The 19,099-nt window shown below is 38.7% G+C and overlaps 1 protein-coding gene and 1 long non-coding RNA gene across 2 annotated transcripts in view; one reads left to right on the top strand and one right to left on the bottom strand.

Moving 5' to 3' along the window:
* Positions 1-791: 791 nt before the first annotated feature.
* MRPS30 (mitochondrial ribosomal protein S30) lies at positions 792-7,843 on the bottom strand. The gene is made up of 5 exons (XM_042995048.1): positions 7,170-7,843; positions 5,436-5,581; positions 4,596-4,701; positions 3,152-3,328; positions 792-1,168 (listed from the first exon to the last, which is right to left on the bottom strand). The coding sequence occupies exons 1-5, from the start codon at positions 7,753-7,755 to the stop codon at positions 879-881; spliced, it is 1,305 nt and encodes a 434-aa protein (XP_042850982.1). The 5' UTR covers positions 7,756-7,843; the 3' UTR covers positions 792-878.
* LOC102970384 overlaps positions 7,816-19,099 on the top strand; it is an 82,817-nt gene continuing 71,533 nt past the window's right edge. Inside the window, exon 1 of the long non-coding RNA XR_006220891.1 lies at positions 7,816-7,872. This is a non-coding gene — a long non-coding RNA (uncharacterized LOC102970384). The remainder of the gene's footprint in view (positions 7,873-19,099) is intronic.

A 19,099-nucleotide genomic window follows, 5' to 3' on the forward strand; every position in this document is an offset into this window, starting at 1 on the left:
GAGGAAAGGAGGAGGGAAGGAAGGAAGAAAGGAAAGAAGGAAGGAAGGAAGGAAGGAAGGAAGGAAGGAAGGAAGGAAGAAGGAATGAAGGGAGGAAAGGAGGAGGGAGGGAGGGTGGGAACAGAGATTTTCATATGACTACAGTACATAATGGGGTTTTTTAAATATTCATAACAGGAGGTTATATAAAATAAAAAGCAGCATGACTATACAAAGGTAATTCTTTTTTCCTCACTAAAATGTTTCAAATGAATCTTAATTCTCAACAAGGTTAACAATTTTATCAACTGACAACTGATTTTGAAACATAATCTTTGGGATGGAGCAAATTACATAAACAGAAATATATTAACATTACTTCTTAGTGCTAAGAACCTAAATTCCACATATTTCATCAGCTATATTATTATCCATCTGTGAAATTGTGGAAAATTCACTTAACTCCCCTGGGCCTCAGTTTCCTACCTTGCAAAATACTGTTCAGTTTGAGTAGGACTCTGAAACTATCATGTTATTAATGAAAAAAATAAAAACAAAAAAGAAAACTATAACACATCTACACACTCAAGCTTTTGAGTTACTGCCCTTAAAATACTTTCAAAATAACATGTAATTAATACCACATATTGAAGACAGCTCAGTCTCATCAGTTAGTCATATATGAATAAAATCACCTTAAAATCAACATACTATATTTCAAATGAAATCTTTCAGTGTGTACTCTGAGCAGAATGAGAGGTCTAATCACAGGTTAACATATGAAATATTTGTCTCAAAATAATGCACTTGACAGTTACAGGTCTCGTCATTCAAATTCTTTTTATTTTTCCTCCAGTGAAATTTAAGTATTCCCAAAGTCCTGAATCAATGATTTCTTCTTAGTTTTCCAACAGCTGTGATTTATCTTCTTTTGGTCTGTTCAGTAGAAAGTGAACTATCTGAAGTAGGACATCATCATTAAAACCTTTCACATTATTATCTTCGATGGTTTCATAAAGAGGCTTACTTTGTGTTCCCCAACATATATTTTTACGAGGGTTATTTTGATCAGCTTGTGTGGTCAGTGCCAAAGTATTTAACTGGTAGCAGAAAAAGGAAAAGTATTTTCCATCTGTGATCACTCCCTGAGAGACAAAAGGTCGAGTAACATCTGCTTCACTCCAGAATCCTATAGAAAAAAGTTACACTGAAATTTACACATAGAATATATTTTACCAAAACAAAATATACACATTAGAGGGATCAAAAATACCACCTGAAACCTAGATATTTTATCTACCAAATTCCTGAAGATCTTGAAGTCTTCCTCATCTTCTCCATTCTAATCCTATATTCTATTTCTGCATCAAAAATTATTTCCTCCCTTCTAACATCTCCAAACTCAGGACACATTCTCAACAACTTGGGCCTTCAACAGCTTTCAACCTTAACTCACTTCACCTAAAATAAGCAGCAAGCTCGATCTATGCCGATGTCCCCTGTATCTGGTACTAACCACGTGCGTCATTACTGACTTCAAATACGTTCCCATGTTCCCAGCACCAGCAGCACCTGCCATCCAGTAACCATTACGGCCCTTTACTTCAACCAAACCTAAAAAACATACCTTCAGACATTCTAAGGACTTCAATCATGTCCTTAGACAAATTCTATATCTTCCCTTACATATTTCAAATTTGGTTTTATGAGGTGCCGTCATTTTGTCTTGTGTATCTTGTGTCATAAGGTTCCAGGAGGCCTTTGAAGCCTTTACTACTCAAATTTGCTGGCTGCTTCTTGTTCTAGACTGACTGGTTTTAGTACTTAGTGCCAGGGCCAAGCAGTAGTATTATTTCTTCATACATAGCTTCTATCAGCCTTAATGAAGATAGCCAATGAATAATATTGTTAGTTTTGTAATTAATTACAGGAAAAAAGAAGCACTTTATCTTTAATGCATAAACAGTGCCACTCTAATCTATCTTTGAGAAAGATTCCTCTGTTTCTGCTTCTGTCCAATCCTATTCTCATTCTCTCCATTTAAGTCAACAATTGTGAGTAAAAAATTACAATAAATTATACATATTTACATATCTAGATAGATAGATAGATAGATAGATAGATATGGAAAAAAGTGAGCTTGGAAATAATTAAATCAGTATTAAAATTCCTCCTGGGATTAATCTGGTTGGTTACATATTACAGTTTATCACTTCGGGTTTTGTAATAAAGCCCATGCTTCACATTGGGCTCTCAAAGTCCTAAGTGATATGGTTGCTGGCTTCCTCTATCTCTTCCTCCATCATCCTCCCCCTCCCTTTCTTCTTTGTTCTTTAAATACTTCAACTCTGTTCCTACCTCAGAGACTTTTAGTCGTATTCCTTTTGCCTGAAAGTGTCTTTCCCCCAAGTTTATGCTTAGGTAGCTCCTCAACAGTCAGGTCTTTGATCAAATGTCATTTTTTGGAGACCTCTCCTGAATTATTCCATTTAAATAGATTCTGTTGCATATCTCATCTGCACCCCATAAATCATTCTATCCCTTATGTAGTACTTTTCCTCCATAGTATTACCACTAGCTAAAAGTATTACACGTTTATTATCCTTTACTCTTCTCACTATAGGCTCCTGGACAGCAAGATCTGCCCACCTCATTCAACACTGTTATCTCCAAGGCCAACGGTGCTTGGTTCATAAAAACCATGCATTCACTATTTACTGAATGAATAAACAACCTCTTAATCCACCACATCCTGGATATAGCCCTCAAAGATATTACATAGGAGAGTCGTAATTTAATCTGAAATTTAATCCACCAAAGCACTTTCCTTTTCCGGCTTCAGAAAGCTGCTATCATCTACAAAGTTGACTTGGTTGGTTATAGTTATTCACATGCTTGAGAACATCAGAATAAAATTCATTCATACAAAACTGGTCAAAGTGAAAGATCAAAATAACTATCTAAATGCCACTTGCCAACTGCAAATGTTAAATATTTAATTATGGATTTTAAAACAACTGTATTTTGTTGAAACTGCAAAACCGCAACCAAAGTTCTCAACGTGATAAGATTCAACCTACATCTTAACCCAAAGAAAACAATTTAAACCGGTAAATTCTTAAAATGTCACAGAAATCTTCCAAGAACGGCAATGGCATAAAATTAGTTTTACCTTGATACATAGCTTGTGCTCCAGTCCAAGCAAAAAGGCTTGCGATAGCATTGGCTCTAAAAACAACTTCTATCTGATCAGCACAGTTTTGTTTCAAAAGCCTTTCCCTTTTTAATTTGTCGGGTAACAGATGAAACTGGGTATGACCATAACAGTATGGATCTGCTGTCTTTGAGCCTGAAGAGCAAAATAAAAACATTTCATTATTTTTTTAATTTTTTTTTAATGTTTATTTATTTTTGAAGAAGGGAGAGAGCATGAGAGGGGGAAGAGCAGAGAGAGAGGGAGACACAGAATCAGAAGCAGGCTCCAGGCTCCGAGCTGTCAACGCAGAGCCCGACGCGGGGCTTGAACTCAAGAACTGCGAGATCATGACGTGAGCTGAAGTCAGATGTTTAACCGACTGAGCCACCCAGGCGCCCCAAAATAAAAACATTTCAGATGAAATGTACATGTGAACATCTGCAACACGTCGTTAGTCTTTGCTTCAAACCCACCCTTCTCCTCTACACATCATGTGATCACTATTCAAAATACACAATTGGGAACGTTTATTATTTATTTCAAATAGGGAAAAGAATAGCCAATATTTCATAAAATGCTGATATTCTTGAGTTTAGTAGCAGTCTTTTCAACCAACAGTTCCCATAATTCACTCTGAGACCATAATGACCCAGAGGGAGCAGGTCTGGAAGACTAGTATAAAGCTGGTTTCTTAAAACCATCAAATCGACTAGGAATTAATAGACAAAAAGACAGCAAAAGTACAAGCTGCACAAGGACAGATATCAGGACTTATTAACTTTTATATTCTTAATGGTTATCACAGTGTGTGGTACTAACAGAAGGCTTTTATAAAAAAAAAAAAAAAAGAAAGAAAAACAATCACTGCCTCAAGTCTGATTCTATACCGGTTTACTTTTGAAAAAATACAAATTACTTTTTTTACACAATAAATCAACAAAGCCTAATACATGTAGCTATTTTTTAAAGTACTGCTAATTAAGTAGAAACAAGTAAAATTTTAAATGGTGAGCTGAAAGAATATTTTCTTCTCAATTTTCATGCATATTGCAACAACCTGAGATTACGGATTATACTGCTTGTAAACTATCTGAAACCTCTTGGTCGTCAAGAATTATGTAAATTTGCATGGGATCCTTTGGACACACTGATGGCACAATATTTCCAAAGGGAAACTTATCAGGGCGCCTGGGTGGCTCAGTCGGCTGAGTGTCCGGCTTTGGCTCAGGTCACGATCTCACAGCTGGTGAGTTCAAGCCCCGTGTCAGGCTCTGTGCTGACAGCTCAGAGCCTGGAGCCTGCTTCAGATTCTGTGTTGCCCTCTCTCTCTGCCCCAACCCACTCTCATTCCGTCTCTGTCTCTCTCAAAAATAAATAAACATTAAAAAAAGAAAAATTTAAAAAAAGGAGGGAAACTTACCAATAAATATGGTATTTTCATATTGTTGTTTGAATAATGGAAGTTTGTCTGGCTTACAATTCATCACAGGGATTTCGACAGGTACAGAATAATCCAGCGGCACAAACTTAAAGGAAAGTCATAAGTGAGTTCACAGAAACACTAGTATGTACACATTTTACTCACATTCCTAATAGATTTAAAACTCTTAAAATGAGATTTTTTTTTTTTTTTTTACAAAATGATTTAGTAACACCACCAAGTGGGCCAAATCCAGCCAGCCACCTACTTGACAAAGTTTTACTGCAACATAGTCACACACATTCATTAACATATGGTCCATAGCTGCTTTTGCAGTATAAGAACTAAGATGAATAGTTGCAACACAGACTTATGGCCCCAAAGCCTAAAATATTTACTGTCTGGACCTTTACCAAAAAAATGTGCCAACTTCTGATACAGACGCAAAGACAACATTCAAAATATACTTATTTTCTCCAAAAGAGCTGTAATATATAAAATGACCAGGTTATAATTATAAAAATGCCTTGATTGATGATCAGGCAGTGTAATCTATTATAAATTACAATCATAAACTATTTTCAATTGTTTCTGTTTTTATAGTAAGAAAAAGTATGGTCTTGAAAACTGATGCCTTAATCTTATGATTATTTGACCTTTAAGGACTAGACATTCCATAACAGGTTAAGAAGCTAAAAAAGAATTTCAGATGAGATGTACTTGCAAGAAACTCAAAAGGGACCCATCCAAAACTTTTTATCCTACTAAGCCCATTACCCAGGCTGCCTATGACATTTCCTCACCAGATGTCAGTAGATATTTAATGCAACAAACTCTTACCTCTGGGAGTTGTTTGGACATTCGAATCTGGTTGTGTGGTTTATCATTTATTTGGTATCGCAGAGCATCAACTCGACCTTTCCGATGACCACTAGGAATAATTTCTTCACCACGCAACCAGTAAAAGTGAACTGGGCGTTTACAATCTATCAAGAGATATTCAAAATTTTCTTATCTCGTCATTTAGATAAATTTGGTTATTATTAAAATACCAGCAATACAGAACTCAAGAATAATTGTGTAAATGAAAAATATATCAAAAATTACTCTGATGTAAGATAGAGTCTGGCTTATAGGATGATTTAACTTCAATGATCAGGACTTAAGATCAAACACTTATTGTCTACTTGTGCGATGCATCACACACTAAACACTGTAATGAAAGAGGTTTCTCAGTTAAGAATAAACAACGAAAGTAAGACCAACAGGAATATCACTCATGAAAAAAAGTAAGTTTTTTTAGTAGTCAGAGCTGTCTTAAGAATTACTAATTCAAGGGTCGCCTGGGTGGCTCAGTCGGTTAAGCATCCGACTTCGCTTCAGGTCATTTCACAGCTCAGCTCATGGTTCCAGCCCCGTATCGGGCTCTTTGCTGACAGCTCAGAGTCTGGAGCTGGCTTGGGATTCTGTGTCGCCCTCTCTCTAGGCTCTTCCCCCACTCGCGCTCTGCCTCTCTCTCAAAAATAAGTAAATGTTAAAAAAAAATTTTTTTTATGTAAAAATTAAATTTAAAAAATTACTAATTTCATCTTCACAGTAACTCTCAAAGGTATGTATGGTTGTCATCACCTCCATTTTATAGAAGAGGAATTTGGGTCTTGACAAAGTCAAGCAAGTTTCCCTAGGCCAACAATCAGGAGTCAAAATCGGTGAGGCTTCGCTCAAGACCACTTCTTTCCCAACTGCGAGCGAAGTAAAGTAGCACGCACGCTACAAAACTCAGCTGAACACACATCTACACTTACAATAATAACATTAATCCAACAGGTGTTTATTAAGACACCTACTAGGCGGTAGATATAAAATAAAGAGGACATCAGAAACACTGACTTTTAAGACTATCCATTAATTATTTTTCAAGTCTGCACTAAGCAGTTCATAAAAGTTGCTGACTGTTTCCTGGGAGCCCAAAATGGCTAGGTTTGAATCCTGAACTCCAATCTACCAGCTAGAGGCTCTCGACGAGGTTCATTTTACCTTTTTGTACCTCAGGCTGTTTTTCTCCCATTTATAAAACAATGCTACCTGCCATAAACGGTTATTGTGAGGATTAAATTGGTTGGCACATATACAATTTAGGGCCTGGTACACAGTAAGTACTTAGTAAATGTCAGGTATTTTAATCCCTATCACCCTATCACCTTTAATGTTCACAATTCTATGAGGAAGTGAACTGACATAAAGTCACGGGACGTTTTGGTGGAAGAGCCAAAAGCCAACTCCAGGTCTGTCCCCCCTCTAAGAGCCCCTTTTCCTAACCAACACTGCTCTTCCGTTTGGCTGGATCTTCACAAAGCAGAGCCAAGGACTGGAGGCGTGCAAGGTTGTGCAGCTAGTAGGTGGCAGCACCGGCCCGAGAACCCACCCAGTCTCCAGACTGCTAGTTCAGTACTATTAAACCTGGTGGCGCCCAGCAAGGCGCGAAAGGACTAGGAAAAAAAAAATGACAACGCAGAGAGAAAGACATGGACAGCTCCCACCACCCTCGCCCGACGTGGCGGCCCCAAGGCTCACCGAGGGCGGCGGTGGCCAGAGCAGGGTTGTGTGCGCTGAGCAGGCCCACGAGGGCCGCCACCAGCTGATCCAGGAAGGGCGAGGCGATGGCCTCGCGGTCCTGGTAGAGGGGCGCGCGCCGCTTGCGCCGTAGGTAGAAGTGCTCCTGCAGGAGGCAGTCACACGCGGCGGCGCGCAGGGCCTCCAGGTCCAGGGTGGGCGATGGCTCGGCGGGCTCGGCGGGCGGCGGCGGGAGTCCCGACAGGAACACTGTCTTGGTGAAGCCCTGATACCAGCGGTCAGCGTTCAGCGCGAAGGTCTGCGGATAAACCACGTACTTCATGAACTGCATCTTGGTGAGGATTCGCAGCTTCTCGTCCACCGACTCGGCCGCGTGCACCGTCGCCTGCCACCGCTCCACTCGCCGCTGCCGTGCCGCCTTGCTTTTGGCAGTCAGAGAGGCCACAATCGGCGGGTAGCGAGCGACGGGGGTTGCCGCGACAACTGCGCCGGTCACTTCTGGAGCCGCGACAGCGGCCTCGGCCGCAGTGTGCAATGACAGCCGCGACCCGCGGAGGGCTAGCCTGCAACACCTGGCCGCCGCCATCTTTGCTCGGAGTTTGCGACCCAGAGGTTAATTTCAGCAAATGTCCCTGCCCTCTTTGCCGTAAGGACCAATGGAAAGCGGGATTTGAGAAGGAGGCCGATTCTCAGAGGGCCTGAGGTACGTTGCGTCATTCATTTCTTAGCCAATCATATCACTCCTCCAACTTAGTTTCCAGTGTCCAGCAGTGTTTGTAGACCGAAGGCAGAACTTGTGTGCCAGTAGGTTTTCCACCGGCCTGGCTGGGAAGAGCGAGGCTTTTAAGAAGGAATTGCCGCCACCTAGGTTGCTCTTCCCACCACGGCACAAACCTCCTGCAGGAAACCATTTAGGAACGTTCTGCACCGTAACCTCTAGCCCTTGGTTACATTTACTAGTCTGCATTGTGTGTGGCACATCCACCTCTGTGCTGTTTTAGTTCTTAGGGTTGAAATTTGTTAAAAATATTGTTCTAAAATGTTTTATTGATAATACGTTATTTTTTAAACGATGCAAGCAGCACTTATAAATGACTATTACTAACCTTTGAGAAAATAATTCCATGCCTCTGTATGCTAATTGATATGTAGATAATTGGCTTGTTTTAATTCCCCTGATTTTTCAAAACGGGGAATATACTTTTACTTGGCTTTAACTGGAAAAAAAAAAGGAAGGAAATAATAAAAAAAAACCACTAAGGAGTTATGTTCAAATTTTGCTTTGTGTTAAAACTCATTATTTCAACATGAGTTGATTCCTACTAATCTGTGAGCTCCTTGAAGAAAGGAACTTTTATTTTTTTAATCCTCAGCAATCAATACCTGTGCGTTGTAGGTCATCACTAAATACCAGCTGAAAATGTCACCTAAATCACTAAAAAGTTTAGCTTATTTCAGGCAATCTAGTTTATGGACTCACTCTCCATTACAACTAGGAACTGGAATCATGTTTGTTTGCATTTATTGCAATAATTCTTGAGGGTACTGAAAACCAAACATTTTGTTGCTAAAAGGAAGTTGTGACTTATGTATACCTTTGCATAAGAAGTGATGGTACAACTTAACTATGAAGTTGCAGGTCTATTAAACTGACATTTAGAAACATATACTTTAAATTCATTACAATAATATCTTCTGTGAGAAGTTGCTAGCAGAATTCTCAAATATCTTGACATTAATATACCAAAAGGAGGACATAAGAGAGTTAAGATCTTTAAACTTTTTTCAGTATTTAAAAGGTAAAAGCAACATGTTCAGTATTACCCAAAGTGACCCTTCTTTGTGTGAAGAAATCATAAATATATTTTTAGAGAATATATCATAGAAATCCTAGCTCAACAGTTGTAGGTAGTTTCGTACCATTCCAACATAGATTTTAGGATTAGAAAACAGAACTAGAGACCAATTAACACTGTAAGAACAGTATTTTCAGAAATTGCTTTTGTACTTTTTTGGTTTGTGAATCAAAATAATTTTAATTATCCCATATTTGCTGATTGTCAACATTATGAACCAAGGAGGGAGGCTCTGGGAAAGGAAAGAGCATGCTTACTGAAGGCTGGGGCAGGACCACATAAGTATAAACAAAGGAGCATACTAGTGAGAAAGAATCCAGTCAGGACCATTTGGAAAGAAGTAGGCTTTCTTTCCAGTATGATCCAAAGTTCTTATATTACACACAAAGAAAGAGATATAAAGGGCAAGTCATACAGCATGGTAGGGGCAGTATCGGGACTAAAATCCAGGTTATCTGCCTGTCTGTCAGTTGTATTTAATGAATAATTATTTAACGCATTTTATGTGGTAGGCAGTGTACAAAGTGCTTGGGATACTCAGTGAACCAAACAGACAAAAGCTTGTACTCTAACAGAAGGAAACACACAATACAATATAAAAAATGAGTAAATGATATGATTTGTTAAAAGGAAGTAAACGTTATGGGAAAAAAAACAGAGCAGGGGAAGTAAGGCTCATCAATGCAGTCTGCAGGGAGAGGGTTTGCAATTTAAAGTATGTAGTCAAGAGTAATGCTCATGGAAAAGAAAACACTGGAGTGAAAGCCTGAAGGAAGTGAAGGAGTGATTCATGCTAATATCTAGGGAAAGAGGATTCCAGCAGGACGCTGAGATAGAAACATACCTGGTGGGTTCAAGAACCAGGAAGGCGGCCAGTGAGACTGAAGGAAATGACACATGTGGAGAGTAGAAGGAAATGGTATTAGAAATGGAACCAGAATTTATAGGTTCCCAGAGGCAATTGCTAGGATTATTAAGACTCTTCATAGTTGGGGAGGAGTGGGAAGCCATTGGAAATTTCTACTCAGAGGGAGGTCCTCGTGTGTCTTAGGTTTTAAAAGAATTACTCCATGTATTAGGTAGCTTGTGTGATTTAACAACAAAAATGTATTTTCTCCTAGTTCTAAAGGCTGCAAGTCTGAGATCAGGGTAACAGTATGATTGGGCTCTGGTGAGAGCTCTCTTCTGGCCTGAGGACAGCTGCTTTGCAGTGTCCTCACATGGCAGAGAGAGACTAAGCTTGCTGGTGTCCTTTATCATAAGGAGAGAGATTAGTGTCCTAATTGTATGACCTCGTTTAACCTTCATTACTTCCCTAAAGGCTCTACCTCTAAATACAGTCACATTGGGGGTTACAGCCTAAACATAAGAATTTTAGAAGGCCACAACTCAGTCTAGAACACTATGGCTGATTGGGAAATAAAGATTGTGGAGGGTCAAATTTGGAAGCAGTGAAACCATTAGAAGACAATTTGGCATATTTTTGATTCTGGCTAGAAGCAACAATAGCAGTAAAGAAGGTGAGTGGTTACAGATTCTGAACCGAATGTAGGTATGAGAAAGTCGCCCAGTCAGATAAGAGAAGGTCTATGGACAAGAGATGCATTTTTCCTTTAGTCTCTCATATTTTTCTGGGGTGGATGTTGGAGAGTGAGTTGATTTGGGGAAGGAAATAGGAGAATTTGTGCAACATGAATTTATCTATTTATATGTGTTTATATAATTGAGACTCTTCTGGGGCGCTTGGGTGGCTCAGTCATTTGGGCGTCCAATTTCAGCTCAGGTCATGATCTCGTGGTTTGTGGGTTCGGTCCCCATGTCAGACTCTGTGCTGACAGCTCAGAGCCTGGAGCCTGCTTCAGATTCTATGTCTTCCTCTCTCTCTCTGCCCTCCCCCACTTGCACTCTGTCTCTCTCTCTCTCTCTCTCAAAAATAAATAAACACTAACAAAATTTAATTGACATTCTCCTGGAAGAAAATGGATATTAATATCTTCCGTAGTAAGGTTGCCACTGGTCTTCAATTTAAATATTGTAGTCAAAGGCTATGACATTCACCAAGGATTTTTGAGCCCTCTCTACTTGATTCATTCAATAAATGTTTATCAAGTGACTTATTATATGCCAGCATATATGTGTTCTAGGTACACAGGTTATGGCAGTGAAATAATGGCTTTCATGGAGCTCACATGCTAGTAGATAAAATCATCTAACCAAAGAATCAAATATACGTGTCTATGTTAGATGGTGATAGGAGGTAATAGGAAAAATACAGCAGGGAAGGAGACCAAATAGTATAGGGTTGAGCAGAGTGATTTCAATAGGGCAGAGAAGCTCCTCTTCCCTGCCCCCCCTCCCCCCCGGAAGGACAGAGCCACGTGGACATCCAGAGGACAAATCTGAGAAAGGACAAAAGCCGCAGTATACCTAGAAAGTGGGAAGAATAGCGTGGAGGCCAGTGGGCTAACATGGAATGGGATGTTGCCATTTTGTCAGTGACAGCCAGTATCTTACTCAGAAACAGGTTCTGATGAGTTGGGTGATATTTATAATCACAGTTTCTCCCCCCTGTCGTGGTTGGGCATCAGAACAGTTCTGCTGATGTTTGGGTGAGACAAAAGCTGCCTAGTTGATTGTAATCCTTAGCCGAGCTTCTTAGGTCTGCAACTGAGGATGTGGGAAGGAAATGGCAACAGGATGTTTTCTATGTGCAGATATGGATGGGAGTGACAGCTGGTACTTTTGAGCTGTTTCCTTCACATATATTTCTTACCTGGTTGCATATATAACACATTTACATAAAACTGAAAATATAAAGTATTACTAGGGGAGGGTGTGTGTGTGTGTGTGTGTGTGTGTGTGTGCGCGCGGGTGTGAAGTATTTTTGATGGTTGGTTTAGAATCCACAGGAAGGAAGCTAAGTATCTACATCTTATGCCAGGTACCATATTAGATATTTCATATGTGTCATCTCCTGTAATCTCACAGTCATGCTCCAAAGGGAATATTATTTTTCTTCTGGTTTATTTTTCTTCTGGTTTATTTGCAAAATCATGGAACTCTTGCTCAGAACAAAGAATAGCTAAAACAATTTTGAAAAAGAAGAATAAAGTGGGAGGATCAGGCTACTTGACTTTAAGGCTCTCAAGATCATCATCAATGGAAGAAAGATAGCCTTTTCAGCAAATGGTGTTGAACTAGACATCAACAGGTCAAAACCAAAACAAAGTAAGAAAAAGAAAACAACATTTGACCTCTTACATCTCTTGGAAAAATTAAAGTGGATCAAAACTTAAACATAAAATTATTAGAAAAAAATAACTTGCAAAGTACCCTCTTAAGAACTTGAAAAGTATAAGTTTGTATTTATCATTCTTGGTGGTGGTGCTGGTGGCATTGGGGGTAGTTAAGCAGTACACATGTAAATAGGGGTGTAACTCTTGTTTTGACAAAGTATATATGTTGGCCATTTTCATAATTGAAAATTTCAACTACAAAAATAACTACACGTGAGAACACGTCTGTGATTTTCACTCCTCGAGATAAGTTTGATTAACAAGTAGACAGCATTTCAGACTTACAAGAAACTGCTAATTCAGGATTCTCCAACTTCTTGGTTAGCTTCTTTTATCGGTATTCTCTTGATCAGAACTTGCTACTTTTCAGCATGTTTACATAATTTATAATCAATGTTTTACAAAGGCAAATCAGAGCCACTGGAGGGGTTTAGTGTCCCCCTTAAAATTAATTTTTCTTAAATGATACATGGCCAAGCTAACCAATGCAGAGTCCAAAGAATGTGCAGTAAAATTCTCTGTTCCTTCCTCATTCCCAGTCCCTCCTTTTCCTTCTCCAAAGGCAATTACTGTCAACAGCCTCCTGTACATTCTTCTAAAGAATGACATTCCTGCATAAGAATATCTATGTACATATACACATACTCAGAAGTCGTGTGAGATGCTGTTTATTCTTGTTACTGACTGCCTATTCAAGCCTGCTCTGAAAAGCTATTTCTTTCCTGCATCTTGGAAAAAATTTAGGGCAAGTTCTATTATTTTTCTAATTGATCTTAGATAAGTCCTCCAGTTGCTTCTAGGCACAAAAATATCTTAGTCCTATAATTACATGCTCAGTTCAGTGCAATAAGAAACAGAAAAAAAAATGCTGTCAACTTTATTTAAAGTTCTGTCTTCTCTCCGCCCTTTTCCCAGTCGGCCTAGGCTGTCTGCTTGCTGTAGGAGGAGGGCAGGCTTGCCACAGGCTTCCTCTGTTTCCCCACAGCAGCTTCTCACCCAACTCACTAGGCTGCCAAGTTGTGAATCAGGCACCAGTCCACTATCCTCCCAAATTCTAGAAGACCAGTACTAAGCTCCTCCAAAGGGTCCCATTAGAAGGTCATTTTCTAGTTAAGTTGAAGGTAAGGGCATCACCTTTTCTGCCCTCTCAATGACGACGTTGGGGAGACAGATTCTCGGTGTACCCTCTCAGTCTCTCCTGTCTTTTGGGATGGGGGAAGGGGTTAAAAACACAAAATTATGTTCTATAAACTTCTTTGCAATTCCTGCATGGGTAGACTGGCAATTTACCTAAAGTGGAACTAGCTGGTACCTCATGTTTTGGGGCTTTACCTGAAAATAAGACAGCAATAATTATATATACACATATATAGATATATAATATTATTATATATACATATATGTATATATGCCATATTATATATTATCGTGTATACATGTGTGTATATTATATATACATATCTATTATATATGCTACAGTGTATATATTAAAGTATATATTATATGTATAATGTTATGTATGTGTACATATAGAGAGAAATTGAGAGAGAGATGGGGTGAGGGAGAGAGAGAGAGAGACAGAGAGATACCCTCTTTTTTTTCATATGAAATGTATTGTCAAATTGGTTTCCATACAACACCCAGTGCTCATCCCAACAGATGCTACCTTCAGTTTATTCTCAGTTATGCCCTCTTTTTTGAAAGCATTTTTCATATATAATTAAGGACTCAAATATTCTCATTATAAGTTTTGAGTTTTATTACATTCTAATACAAGCATTGGTCACCCACTGGAATGTATGGTCATTTTATAAGAATAAAAACATTTCATTAATCAAATCACCCATTTCCTCATCTTTTGCCTTACTAAGAAAGTCCCTGGGGAAAGCAATCTTTCCAGAACATAAAGGCAAGCTTCACAAGGAGAGGCTCTTTGCCCCCCCACCCCAACTCTTTTTTTTTTTCCCTCTTCCTGAAATGAAGACGCAGGAAGACATAAACCATCAGGACAAAAGCCCCATCCTAAGAGTGGATAAGAAGCAGAAAAATAGGTGCTCCTGAGACATTTATATCATCTTTAAGTCATACACTAGTCCAGATGCATGCCTCCAGCCTTTTTGTTATGTGAGGGGGAAAAAATGAACAATAAACACAGGTTTATTGGTATGCTATAGATATGTTTATCTGCAATCTGTTTTCTTTTACTCTTGGCTTCAGAGCAGCAGACCTGATCACTGCCTCCCACAAAGCTCATAAAACTATAAATATTTTATATTGATGCTTATATAGAGAGAAAACATATGAATTTTTCTGTTTGAGGAGGATTTATTTTAAATAAAAAGAGAATTAATCTCATACATACCACGAACAGTCCTCTAGGGCAATAGATAAAAGTATAACTCACTTTTTTCCATAGCTGCATTATAGTCATGCTATGCATTTACCATAATTTATTTAGGCAATCTCTTGGAAGAACATTCAGGTTAATTCAATTTTTTAAATTTCTTTCTTTCCTTTTTTACATTATAAGCAGTAAGGTAATAAATATTTTTAAGTACTGATGCTTTTATTTTTGTGGGCTAGACTCTGAAGAGTGGAGTTTCTGGGACACAAATAATATGCATTTTTTAAAAAAAAATTTTAAGTTTATTTATTTTTGACAGAGAGAGAGAGAGAGAGAGAGAGACAGAGCATGAGCGGGGGAGGGGCAGAGAGAGAGGGAGACACATAATCGGAAGCAGGCTCCAGGCTCTGAGCTGTCAGCACAGAGCCCGATGTGGGGCTTGAACTCACAGACCACGAGATCATGTCCTGAGCTGAAGTCGGACGCTCAAGCGACTGAGCCACCCAGGCGCCCCGCATTTTTATATTTAGACATATTACCTACCATTATGTTCCCATCCTGGTCATAAATGCACATCTTCTCACATTCTCACCATATTTGCCAAAGTATATGAAATGTCACTATTCTTAATCATACCTCCATATAGGTATTATCTCCCATAATATAAATTCCATGAGAGCAGAATCTTGTCTTTGTCACAGCTATCTCCCTAGCACCAGGAGAATATAGATTTCCACAGTAGGCAACTAAGAAGAGATCTTATCTTTAGGTATATTCTTTTTAAACACATATATATACCCAAAGAATAATAATATAATTACTTTTCAATATTCCTGTGCCATATAGGTTATCTATTATCTTCCCTACAACCAGCTAGGAGAAGAAATTTAGGAATAAATGTATTTACGACTTATTTGGTGGCAGCGAGGTAAGAAAGATGGAGGTCTGGTTGGGAGAATATAGCAGGAACTTCTGATTCTTTTGGTGGTCACGTGAATATGCTGTGCTCCTCAGCAGAGACAGGACTGAAAGGGGAGAAAAGAGTTAAGTGGGACAAACATGTGGAGCCAGTAATAAGGTGTCTCAGTCACCTCCAGTGCAAACCTTAAGGGGTGCAAAAAACTCAGTAATCAACATAAATAATAATTTAATGAAACATCTTTAAAAATCAAAATCAATATCAAAAAGTCCATGATGAACAAACTATGAACATTTTTTTAAGAAGGCAGGATCAGGAGAAGCACTGATATAGTCACAGTCTACTCAGAGTCAAGAAGTGAGCCTCGACAAGCATGCATATGATGCTTTCTTAAATGTTAAACAGTGAGTTTCCCTTCATCCTTTTCTCTGTTTGCCGGTTGTTTCTGGTCCTCGCTCCCCACCAAGAACTTTTTAGGACGGTACCAATGAAATTAAATATACTTTTTTTCTTACATACAGGGCTAGATTTTAATATTGTTTAGTATCTTACCAAACTGATTATACCCTAAGCATGAGGCTACATATTTTCCTATTTCTTTGTCATTGAAATGTGAACATGTCTGCAATATAAAGTTTCTGAAATGCAGACGTATATTTCAAATGTTCTTTCAACTTACACAACACAGTGTTCCTTAGGCACATGGCAGTAATCTGTTATATTTGGAACATATGGCTGCATTTGATACATCAAGTGTCTTTTACAAGTGAAGTCATCATCCCAGTTTTATGGAAACTTGTCTGCAATATGACACAGGGGAAAGACCATGATTTTCCTCTCATTATTCATTACATTTTTTTTTCAAATTCACATCAATATAAGTGGGTCTAAAAATTAATTTTTCCTAAAATAACTCAAGTAGTTAAAATAATCTTAAACAACTTATTATAAGCAGTCATCAAAGTATGGTATTCACAGTGGGAAAATAAATTGTTACCGCCTTTTGGGAGAGTACTTTGGTGATACAGTTGAGCCTCCTAAAATGCCCATTACTACTAACCCTGAGGAAATTACTCATAATTCAAAGAGAGTGACTCAGTATAATTTGAGTGCTGCCCACTCCCAGGAAAAAGTTGAGCTTTGCCCAAGTCGGGGCCAGAGGCTGACCTCTCACTGCACCATTACCATCACTGTCACCACCCCCTACGCGATCTAAGTCCCTGCTGTCTTATCAGGGATGTTTGAAGATCCCAGAACCACTGAACCACATATGGGATCAGTCCTCCGTCTAGGACTGCTTGTCTGTGCATCCTTCCACCCAGCTTCCTGGTCCTCCACCAAGAACACTTTTCCCTCCCCTTTCCAATTAGTGCGCCCTCTGCCCTGTCGACGGTCTTTCTTGCATTTGTGTCTCCACTTTGCCTCTTCCTCTCCTTCCTCTAGGCTCTGTTTTATACAGTCATGCATGAGAAGGAAAATAGCCCTGAAAAGATGGTCTTTACTTCAGGTTACAGGAATTCAATCACTGTTTACCTTGCAGTGACATCTGAGGTAGACAAAATGGTCTCAGGGTAAAAGTGAAAGAGGGGAAGAGGGAAAGACATAAAGAATAACTTGCTTGGCACTTTGCAATATAATGTTTTTTATTTGTCATAGGAAATTTGTGATCATAAATAGTAAACATTTGTAATGGCAAATATTTGTAATAGCAAATAGCATACTTACACACAATTATCTAATAACAAGGGATTGTTTAGATAAGGTGTCGTACATTTAAATTAAAAAATACTATGAAACCAATAAAATAAAATTTATAAAACAATAAAATGCTGGGGCACCTGGGTGGCTCAGTCGGTTAATGCCGCCTTTGGCTCAGGTCATGATCCCAAGATCTGTGAGTTTATGAGTTTGAGCCCTGTGTAGGGCTCTGTGCTGACAGCTCAGAGCCTGGAGCCTGCTTCAGATTCTGTTCTCCCTCTCTCTTTGCCCCTCTTCCACTTGTGCTCTCCCTCCCTCTCAAAAAGAAATAAATAAACATTAAGAAATTAAAAAATAATAATAATAAAATGCTTTTGAAATAAAGACAAATTTTAAAACCAAGATTTACAAGAAAACCTGCATAAACCGCATGATCTAATAAGACCTATATGCACACAAAGACATGTAGAAAAACCCAGGAAAGAAGTGCAATTAAAATGTTGACGAAGGTTGAAAGCAGGTGATGAAATTATTGGCATTTTTCTTCCCTGTAACTTCTAATTTATCTTTATTCTTTCTTTCTTTTACAAACCAGAACAAAATTTAACTTAGAAGAAGTTAAGAAAAAAAGTAAGATATTACCAGAATCTCAATAGATGCATCAGATATTATTCCACCAGATGGCCAATTACTTGCTAAATATATCTGATCATATAGTAAATTTCTAACCCAAAGTAGAATTCTGGGTTAGATTGTATTGACCTTCCATGTCAAAGTTTAATTGTCTGCTCACCCAAGTTCAAATTGGAGAGAATAAACTATAAAATTCAAGGGCTAGAATTTGGAAGAAGCTATCAGAAGAAGTGGAGTCAAAACAGAGAATAACCTGAAAGAAGCCAGTGTGGAATCAGAACAAGTTAACAGTTACCCCGGAACAAGCTCACTTTTGGTTTAAGTGCAGGCTTAATGGCCTACAACTTGAACTGACAAAAACAAAACAAAACAGCAACAACAGGATGGTTTGCAGAGGCTTCCCAAGGAGACAGGTAGCAGGAAGAGGACCAAGATAAAAGGCACAATGTCACATCCAGCCTGTCTGCACTGTACATCAATGGGAGAGTAAACAGAATTTTAGACTTGTGCCTACGAAGTGACATTCTGAACTAGCGAGAAAGTAATGTCTTTGACAGAGGAGCTGCCTTTATAGCCACACCTCCATGGTTCCCTGAGCCCAGCAGTCATCAAAATATGAAATCTGTGATGTGGGTTGAAGACTCTGGACCTGAGTTTATCCTTTATATTGTAATGGCCATATCTCTGTGTAGAGTCTTGTATGCCATATCAATTTCATGTATGATGTTTGAGGCGATGGCCAACTTGGGCGGAACTATGAGCAGATAAATTATTCCATATGAGAAAGTTGCTGATGACAGCAAAGATTAAATATAAGGGGTCAGAATGGAGGCATAGGAAGTTCTAATAAAGCTATTGCAATGGTCAAGAGAAAAATGATGAGAATCTGAACAAAGCTAGCTGAAGTAGTGATGGAAAGAGCAACCTATAGGAGAGACATTGTGGGTGTATAATGAACGGAATTTGTATGAGGGAAATAAAGAAAATGAGAAATCTTCTGGAATAACTCTAAGGGAAACAATACAGATGGTGGCATCATTTTCCAAATGTGAAGAAAAAATGTTTGTGGGAGAAGATGATGAATCCAGTTTTGGATAGCTTCTTACCAACCATTTGCTATATGACAATGGAACTCAGGACAAAGGATGAGGTTAGAAATACAGATGTTGCGATCAATAAATATG

The sequence above is a fragment of the Panthera tigris genome, chromosome A1 (genome assembly GCF_018350195.1).
Source record: "Panthera tigris isolate Pti1 chromosome A1, P.tigris_Pti1_mat1.1, whole genome shotgun sequence".
In the NCBI taxonomy this organism is placed as follows: Eukaryota; Metazoa; Chordata; class Mammalia; order Carnivora; family Felidae; genus Panthera; species Panthera tigris.